This window comes from Cyprinodon tularosa, unplaced genomic scaffold (assembly GCF_016077235.1).
Source record: "Cyprinodon tularosa strain WSP-4 unplaced genomic scaffold, ASM1607723v1 ctg160, whole genome shotgun sequence".
Taxonomy (NCBI): domain Eukaryota; kingdom Metazoa; phylum Chordata; class Actinopteri; order Cyprinodontiformes; family Cyprinodontidae; genus Cyprinodon; species Cyprinodon tularosa.
The window spans coordinates 1,800,964-1,811,193 of NW_024038438.1; the positions used below are offsets into that span (position 1 = coordinate 1,800,964).

Sequence of the window (10,230 nt, forward strand, 5' to 3'; positions counted from 1 at the left end):
ATGTTTTATGCTTCCAATGAATATTTGAGAATCATATTTCATTACTTGACTTTATCTGCTAAGCATTTTATTTAGTTTTTCCTCTGGTCTTTAACGTGCTGTATGCGCATATGCTCCAAATGACATGATAGTTGTTTTTATTAAGTTGCTGCCTGAGAGATTGTTATTTTATTACAAAGGGTTAATTACTATGTAATTCTGTTTTTTTTTTTTTTTTGTTCTTTCACCATTTATTTCTGGAGAGTTTCATGCAACTGGATTTTATGACCAAACCAAATTTGTCTATATTTTATTGAAGTAAATCTGTGTCACTTGGATTCAAATTAAAAATGCCACTGAAATGTAAATGTTGTATGTTTGTACTTACTGTTTCAGTGTTAAAATATATTCAGAACACATTTTTGACCTAAAAAAAAATCATTGTCATTTTTCCTACACAGTTGAAATTTTATTTGTTATTTTCTCTTCAAGCTAAAAATTCACATTACTATTTCAAAGTGATTCCATTTTCAATACTTATTTTTCAGTTTAATATTTAATATTTAAAAAATCTGCATATAAAAAAATTCAACCTTAATATTTTCAGCCTCCTGGGATTAAACTGGCTCTATTTCACTGTCTTAAATTCGGCGTCTAAATTCAAAGGGAAGGGTTACTTCAGATCACAGACATAAGCAATGGATTGTGGCGTCCAACAACCAGCCAATCCCGTTACATTTTCTTAGTCACGTGACGTGACGTGACGTGACGCTTGTGGCGCTCATACTGAAGGAAAACCAGCATGACGGAGCCGGTCATGCAAGCTAACGCTAACTCAACTACAGAAAAATGAAAGTAATAAACTCACCGGTCAAAAATGTGTTCTGAATATATTTTAACACTGAAAAGGTAAGTACAAACATACAACATTTAAATTTCAGTGGCATATTTAATTCAAATCCAAGCGACACAGATTTACTTCCATATTTCATCATCCAGGTGTATTACTGCATTTCTAGTGTTGAAGTTTTTTCCTCACCAGTTCATTGACCTCTTCATGCACTTTGGAAATGGGTGAAGTTGTGCCATCAATTTTGGATCTCTATATATTTTAATGTTCTGCACATTTGCGAGTTAGAAAATCAACATGTGCTAATCCAATGTTGTTGTTTTTTTACAATAACACCAACCAGTATAAGTTGGGGAGGCTTTAGGTCTGATTCTTCTCATTTTGGGGAATGACAGTCAAAATTATAAATTTTCCGAAACATAAAAAGGATACAAGATATGGCAGTGTGTTCCATGTCACAGGCAAACTTAGGGGATTACTGATTTTACATAGTCTGTACATTTTGACCAGATCTTGAAAAAAAAGATTCATTTTGCCTGCTAACAGAGAATGATAGTTTCTCCAGAATATAAATCTCCTGTGTATAAATCTCATCCACTGTAGGTGCTTCAGGTTGTATCGTCTTTGTGCTTGCTGTAACATTTTTTATCCGACAATTATCAAATGAAATAACAGCTAGATACAGATCTTCAGGGGATTCACTCACTAAAAACGATATTTTAGTGATTACCTATTTGCCCCAAAATAGTTTAACCACTGGACAGAAAAGAGGGCAATAATTTGCCTCATCTGTCTGCAACAACCATCTTTGTTTATCAGGTACTTTGTCTGAGCAGGAGTTTCAAAATACCCAAGAGTGTTTTTCCAACTGAACTCCATCGATATGATTGGAGAACGAGGTCATCCAGTGGGATTTGTTGATCTGTTCCCAGCCTTCAGATTAGATTATTTTATCCATCTGCTTTTTAAGTAGTCCGTATCACCTTGTTTAGAAGCTTGAATACTAGGGATGGAACGGTTTATGAAAACCGTCCGAACCGTTCGGTTCGGTTCGCGCGTTGCGTTTGGTTCATGCGCGGCTCCTTTTTCTCATAGGCGAAGCGAGTACACTCCAGAGCAGAAGGTGGCGGTACTGCGACCAAAGCCAACCACCAGTAGTAAACAAGAAGAAGAAGCGAAGCAGCGTAACCAGGGGTAGCAGAAAAAAAATCAGTTGTTGTGGAGAATTGTGTGGGTATGGCGAGTGGGAAAGGACAGGAGTTGGAAGACGCGCCAGCAGCACTTTATAGGTCTGCTGTGTGGGACCACTTTGCATTTAGAGTGACCTACGATGACGGCGGAAAGAAAGTTGTGGATAAAAGTGCAACAGTGTTTTGTTTATGCTAACAGCAACACGACCAACATGTCATGCTAACCCCGAAATCCCACATACTCCGTCAGCGCTCCGCCCCGCCCCGCTCCGCTCCAGACCGCCTGCACAAAGCAAAGCCAACAGCCTCCGCTGTGGCTCCCGTCCGCTCCGCTCCGAGTTCCTTGGAGATCGTAGAGGGCATGCGCGAGATGATTAAATTCAAAGCAGCAAAACATGCGGAAATGAACCATGGTTTCCGCGGATCATTAAAAATAATTACAATTCATTAATTTTTTTTGGATTTTTTTCATTAATTTTTATTTTTTCACAAATTTTTATAAATGTTTTGGTGTAACAATAAACATATACCGAACCGAAGCGAAAACCATGACCACGAAACAGTGAACCAAACCGAACCGTGGATTTTGCGAACCGTTCCACCCTTATTGAATACCCTTGTATAGTCTAGAAACAACTTTCTTTGCATGAACCTGATCTTAACAGACAAAAACACATAATAAATTCTGCTTTAGCCATTTAGAAGTACATAGAGAGTACGTTTAGAGTCACCACTAATAATTAGAGTGAGAAAGTATCATGAACTACATGAAAGAGACGAACTTGACCTTTTGCTTGTAAGTGCAAAAATATCTTTATAGACAGAGTTTCTGGTAGAAACTCCCAGTTGCTTAATTCTGGACATTATCGGTTTAAATTTAACTGTCTATTTACCCATTTCATATTCCATTAAAGTTAACCCAACATTAGGTAGCTTACACATTTTATTGAGGGGTAGGTTTACTGAAACTCTTGTTATATTTCATATTTAGCAATATTTGCGTTACAGTTTATGCTGCCCAGAGAAAGTTATAATAAAGAGCAGGGTTTTAAGGATCGATCGTTTAATCGATGGATCAATATAAAATATATCAGTAAATTCCACACTTTCGATTACAGTTGAAACAGACCTTGGATATGGATACATGGATACAATATGGCGACATGGATAAAATTTTGATTTCAAAATTGGGGGGGAGGCAAGTATCTTTTAAATATAACTAACTTCAGGGTGTCTAACCCTCCAATCACAGACCTGATGCATTTTGTTCAGATGTTTGTAAAGTGAGCTTCTCAGGCGTGACAGCGGTGACAGCCAATCACACAAGAAAAGACAGTGGGCCAATCAGGAGCTTGTGGGCGGTCTAAACTCAGCTTGAGCCGCGTTTTCCGCTTGATCCTAGTGCTCACCGGATATCTGTGCACTAAAACTTAACATTATTTTTGGACAGTAAAAAGTGCAGACCAAAATGGATGTTTGAAAAAATGCAGGGGACATGTCTCCCGTCTCCCCCAAAAGAAATTACGTCCATGAATGGGGAGAATACTTTGTTATTTTGACACGTTGTGCGTGGAAAAATATATACTTTGTTTCTGCATCGAAAAACAAGAATATGTAAAAAGATCACTTTGAGTGGTGCTAGAAAATGTGTACTATGTGTAATACAGAGGCATAGCCAGAAAATTTTAATAAGGGTGTCCAAGCAATAACCAATGTACACTGAGGGGTGGCCAAAAGTAGATAGTCATTAATCTGCATAAAATTAATATTTACAAGCACTAATATCTACATAAATTGATCATTTAATAAGTTTTTATTAAAATTGTTATTTATTTAGGATTTCACTGAAGAATCCTAGATGACTTACAGAGACACATCATTCTCTCTTTACCCCATTAAACCCAAAATCTAGTTCTGAAAAGAGCAGGAATTCTGAAGAATTAATCATCTTTAATGTTATTATATTGGTGTTCATAATTAACCACTGCGTTTTTGCTGTCAAGTAACTGTTAACATATTAGTCATTAGTCATTTTGTGTAAGGGAGTGTATACAAAAAGAAATTTTGTTTAAAACAGCTATAGACAATTTAATTTTGTTTTCAAATTCTGTTTTCAATGCAGCCTTGAAAACAGTAATAAATACATTAAAAAAGTAATATAAACATATGACTGTATATATATATATATATATATATATATATATATATATATATATATATATATATATATATATATTTATAAATAAAATAATTAATTTTACACATCATTCAACAGTCTAATGGCAGTGGGGAATATATATATATATATATATATATATATATATATATATATAAAAATAGAAATGTTTGGCCACCATCTGTATTAGAGGGAAATAAATGGTAGGGGTGTCCCCCCTTGGCCCCCCATCTAGCTCCACCCCTGCTGTAATATGGTAAAGAAAGTAAGAACTTTTAAAATCATGTCTCTTTCATGCAGTGACAGTAATTACCTGTAGTTTACGGTTTAAAACTGGCATTGTTACACATCGAAAGATAACCAAGTATTCTAAACTAGAACAATGGTCCACATAATAATTACTTATTTTAATGTTTAGCCTTATCCAAATAAAATGCGATATCCGGTGGTCTAATTGTTATCACACAGTTCCCGATTAACAGTCCGCCTTTTTTATGTTTATCTCTAGTTTGTTCCACATTGAGTCTCTCAGTAATACTGTGAACTATTTTAAAATCGAGTTTTATTTGCTGCAGTTCTGTATTGTGACGTTCTCACCAAGCAGGAGCTAGCAGTGTGACCCGAAGCTACAGCAGGCACACCCTGCTGCTGCTGCTGCTCTCTAACTGCATCCTCTCTTACCTCCTTTTTGTCCTGGAGACACTCCAGCACCGCCAGGTTGTTGTTCCATGAATGTTTGGGGCAGCGCCGGGTCAGGTCATCCCTACACACCGCCTCATCAGACAGCTTCCACCCGGTAGAACGTCTCCGTGTAACCAAGGCCCCTGCAGCCGGGTTCCTCTCAGCGGCTCCTGGGTTCAGCCCGGCTACCAGACCCGCGGCGGAGTTTGCTGGTTTATCGGCGTTTGCACCCGCTCTGCCACCGAGGTCGGCGTTGTCTAGTCGAAGTTGGTGTGAATATGAAAAGAGGGACATAACCAGCAAAATCAGAGGAACACGTATACAGTCCGCCATTTTCACCGAGCCACTCATCCCAGTGAGACGTTCAGGAACACTCGGAAAGATTGTACTATGACGTAGACAGCTTTGCTTGTGACATCTACATGAGCTTTTTTTTTTTTTTTTTTTTTTATCCGGTTTAGCATTTTTATTTCGTGTGTGAACGTGAATGGAACCTTACTTAGTTTTTAGATTTTATATTAAAACTTTTTTTTTTAGTTCAGTTGCAGTTTAGCTTATTTCTATAATGCCAATTCACAACACACGTCATCTCAAGGCACTTTACAGTTTACCAGATCATACAGTCAAATTGATTCAAAGTTTTCTATCTAAGGAAAACCAGTTGATTGCATGGACTCATTGACTCGAAGGCAATCCCTCACACTAAGCATGCTTGTAGCGACAGTGGAGTGGAAAAACTCCCTTTTAACGGGAAGAAACCTCCAGTAGAACCAGGCTCAGTGTGAGCGGCCATCTGCAGAGGCCCACTGGAGTTCAAGGAGACAGAAGTAGAAATACAAAAAGCGGCTGTAAGAGGCGGCCTGGTCCAGGAATCACACAGGCGAGCTCTGAGCCCGCTCCCATGTCAGAGGATGAAGAGAGCACATCCAGCCAGTCACAGTCAGAGAAACAGGACTACACTGAAAAACAGGCCGATCACCAACATCTATAAACAAAGGTGTTGATGGCAGCAGCACATGATATTTCTCTTCAGGGTGGTGTCACAGCCAAACAGGAACAGATGTTTTAAATATTAAGTATGCCTGAAAGTGCTAAGAAACCCCCCCAAAACAGTTTTTTTTCTCTTCTTTTTTTATTGAACAAAAGCATTACGGTAATTTACATTTTCAGATAGGAATCTCCACCTTTCTTACAAAAAAGAGAAAATAACAGTTATATACAGGAGATCAACTTAACTTGTGCAAGGCAACAGCAATAAATAAGTAAATAAATAGGCAGTAATATTACAACCAGTGGAAACATACAAAACTTGAAAAAGAATTAAATAAAAATAAAAGAGACAAACTCATTCTGCAACAAGACAGTTCCTTGCATCATGTTAACTTTAGTGTTTTGTTGAGTCAAAAAACAGAAATTTTGACATCACTACATAGTTTTTTGTATATGTCCATATTTGTCGGCTAACATAGATTTTTAGTTCGTTTTTGAAATTTATTAATGAAGGTTTTTGATTTTTCCATTTACATACATGTATATGATATCTTCCCATACTTATAACAATATTAAACATGTCAGATAAATCCTTCGCAATGTCATTCTTGTATGTTAATATATGATTTATCTCAAAAGGGGTTATATAATCTAATTTGTTACTTAACCAAATATGAAAGATGTGCCCGAAAAAGTTTACAATGCCTAATGACTGGTGAAGGTTATCAGTCATCCAGGTCATAGTCATTCTAAAAAATAAATAACTGTTTTAAATGCTTTTTTTTTTTTTGGAATGCCTAATGACATTTACATTGTTTAATAAAATGATGCACTTTTGTTTTAAGATTTTTCTCCCTTGTTGTTAGTTAAAGTGAAACAAAAAATTTTTTCAAACCCACCAGATTTGAACGAACCTAAAGGAAGGGGTTCCATAATCGAGTTATCATCCAAACAATTGGTTTACAAACATATATTGAAATTAACCAGTTATTAATTTCTGTGTAGATCTCAAGACTCAGTATTGGTTGATCAAGGACCCCCATTGCAGTATTGGTTGATCAAGGACCCCCATTGGGGTTATGACCCCAGCTTTCGGAATCAGTTATCTAAATTCTCAGTGGGATTATAATCATCATATTTATCTAAGAACCTAATAGATTTATCAAAGAGTTTTCCTGCCAATATCAACTTTTTCAATTTGAGAGCAGGATTTTCTCTACTTGCACTCAAATCTCCTAATGCTCACATTCAAAACTTCTGCTTTCTTTATTCTCTTCTCCATCAAATATTTCCTAGATCTAATGCTTCTTCAGATATTTATTCTCATCTAGTTTACTTTCTTCTCCTGCTTGTAGGATGTATTTTTCTCTCTCACCCTGGAGTCAGATCGTTGCCTAGCAACCTTTCCAGCCAAGAGAACGACAGCATCAGAAGGGGTGCGCTTGTTTTTCTCTGCTGAGTTTGCCTGTTACTGCTTACTGATAATAAAATTACTTTAAAATATAAGTTCTGGTAAAATAAAAAGCTGAAAACACAAACAATTAGAAAGAAAAATATATAAAAACCTAAACATTTATAAGTGGCGATTTCAAAATCAACAATGAAGTCACCTAATTTTCTGTCAGAGGCAGAATTACCATCTGCCCGGACTAAAATACTATGAAAGAGGGAATTTTATTGTAAAAAAAAAAAGAAAAAGTCAGAGCCATAAGGCAACTATGAGAAGAAAAAAAAAAACACATAGAGCACAAAAAGTTAGAAATGCAACAAACATATAATGCAGAATTGAAAAATAAAAGTAGGATTAAGCAGAATGATAAAAAAAAGGTGGTCTCTATGTCCTCCAGAAGCCCAACCCTATTTATGCATAACTATAGAGAAAACTTAAGCTTTTTATTAGTTATTGTAATACACTCAGCTGCTCACTGATATCTCAGAAGGGAATTCAACATAGCAAACTTCTGTGTAATTAGTAAAAATGTTATCTATCAATATGTGGTGTAATATTGCTTGGATTTGTAAAATATGTGGATAAACTCAAGCGATACATGACATGAAATGAATTAAATTGTGATGCACATCATTCTGGTGATGAAAATATGATGGTGAGGAAACGTAATCTAAGGTATTGTGGACTTTGAAAAAAGTCTGGGCTGGAGGTCTTTTGGTATTTATGTGACAGCTCATAGTAATGGCTCATCAGAGGAATTAAATAACATTGCGTTTTTTAATGCTTACGTTGAAGTCAATGTTTGATTAAAGCTTAACCCTGTAATGCCAAATGTATCATATTTGATAGATACGGTTTCTGAAATGTTTTGCATCTGACACCTTTTGCATAATTTAATGGTAAAAACTTTGCTCAAAATCCTATTGTACACAATCAGATATACCTGATAACATAGGGCAGAAGACTACACAAAAAATAATCTTGACTTATCGCATAGTAATAAATTATTAATATCAAAAATGTATTTCTTGTTTTTCTTTTTACATATTTCGTTAAAAGGCCAAATAAGGACTTCAAACCAAAAAACTAATTTTCTGTTTTGTTTTATTGTTGGATCGGGTTTTAAAGGGTTAATATGGACCTGGACTTTACTTGACATCTATAGAAAGACAGGTAAAAGGTGCAGGGAGCGGCATCCTCTGATTTGGCTCAGGTTTAACCCATAGAAAGCAGATAAGTCAAGGTTAGAGGTAGAGGATTAAATACCTGAGGTGTAGAAGAGAAGCTTTGCATAAAAGCAGGGCCAGATATCCATTTGTATGGAGGCAAGAGAAGGACGCTGAGATTGTAGAGTTTGCTTTCCAACCTCTTCTTGGATTCCTCCTTTCTTTTGATAAGTTACTTCATATTTCTCAATAACTCCCCGTGTCCCTTCATAAAAGCTATATCAGTAGTTCTTTCGGATAACTTGTGATCCATGGTTATTATTTGGGAAGCATTTCACAGTTCTAGTAAGGATGGTGCTGTAAAAACATAAGTTTATATATTCAGTCACACTCATTTTATTGATGTTCTCTTCATGGGAATGGCAGAGCATCCCAGTTTGTAGTCTCAAAAGGTTAGAGGGCTTCAGGTTACCGGTACTTGGACCATCTTCTTACAGTTCTTTTTCCTTGGCATGACTCAAATATTGTTTTGGATTTAAAATTTTATGTAGAGGTAACAACTTCTACTGGGGTCAAAGGTAGATTTGGGTTTTTCTACTTGTAAACAAAAAGACACTTCACAGGAGTACTATGTGGAAGGGAGGCATTTAGGGGGAAGGCTTGTAGATATCGCCAGGATGAGATTTGATTTTACTGAGACGCCAGTAATCAACCTGCGTTGAAATGCTGGTGTCAACGCAGGTTGACACCAGCGTACTGGTGTGCATATTGATTATGGGCAAATTACTTATGGATAATTAGAAACTGTTGCAGTTCCAACAGAATATGAAGTTCCAAGAAATCGCCTCACCCAGAGAGAGAAACTGGTTAAAATTTGTTTAAAGGCAAATGGTTTAAACCTTGAATTAATCTAAGTGATAATAATGGTATCAATAATGTATTTTGATTTTCGACCCCTTTTAAAGAAAGGACAACTCCAAACCCTTATGGGAAATTAATAACTGATAGCTAATAACTAAATTATTAATGTAAGTAAGGCATAAAATAATACACTGGCTTTTTTTTTTAATCAATCAACAAACTGGAGGAATTAATCAAATTAAATTTGGAGGAAAGCAGTGTTTTGTTTTTTAATTGGGTAAGAAAAAATATATTTTTTTTTTTAAAGGTTCCTGAAGGACTAAATGGAGTGACAACTTTTTTCTCCTCTACTGAAAGTCTTCTTAATGAGGAAAAGTTAAAAAAAACGTTATTTTTATTCATTTCAGACATCTGAAAAACCTTCCTTCCACTAACCATTTACTTTTCCCCCTTTCTCCTTGCAGCATTCAGCCCTGGAAGGGCTGCTGCAGTATTCTGATTCTTTGGTCAGATGTGACTAAGAGATTTCCTCTTTTATCCAAGGTTGGGTTACAGCAGAATAGCAACTGTTTTGCTGTTTATTGGCTAGAGGAAAATCACCTGCAGACAAATGGACTGAAAAGCAGCCATTTTACCATTGACACAGTTACAGGATGTAAAGATGGGGAGGGTTCCAGGAATTCTCCTGAACCCTGAAAAATTTGCAAGCAATAATTGGGAAGGTTGATCTCTTATATTTTGACCATTTCATTTGTGTTTGTTTGACGTCCGTCTTTCCTATTGTCTGTAGTTTGAGTGGATATCTGTGGTCCATTAATGACACTTTAGCTATTTTTGTCATGGGAAAATAGAGGTGAGCAAATAGTTAAGGTTGAAGTGTATAACAG

General features: G+C 36.2%; 1 protein-coding gene across 1 annotated transcript in view; it reads right to left on the reverse strand.

Annotated features, from left to right (window-relative positions):
* Positions 1–5,254, reverse strand: part of LOC119780456 (Golgi apparatus protein 1-like) — a 49,005-nt gene extending 43,751 nt beyond the window's left edge. Inside the window, exon 1 of the mRNA XM_038280521.1 lies at positions 4,877–5,254. Within this exon, the coding sequence (XP_038136449.1) occupies positions 4,877–5,227 (351 nt within the window). The 5' untranslated portion in view covers positions 5,228–5,254. The remainder of the gene's footprint in view (positions 1–4,876) is intronic.
* Between the last annotated feature and the right edge of the window lie 4,976 nt (positions 5,255–10,230).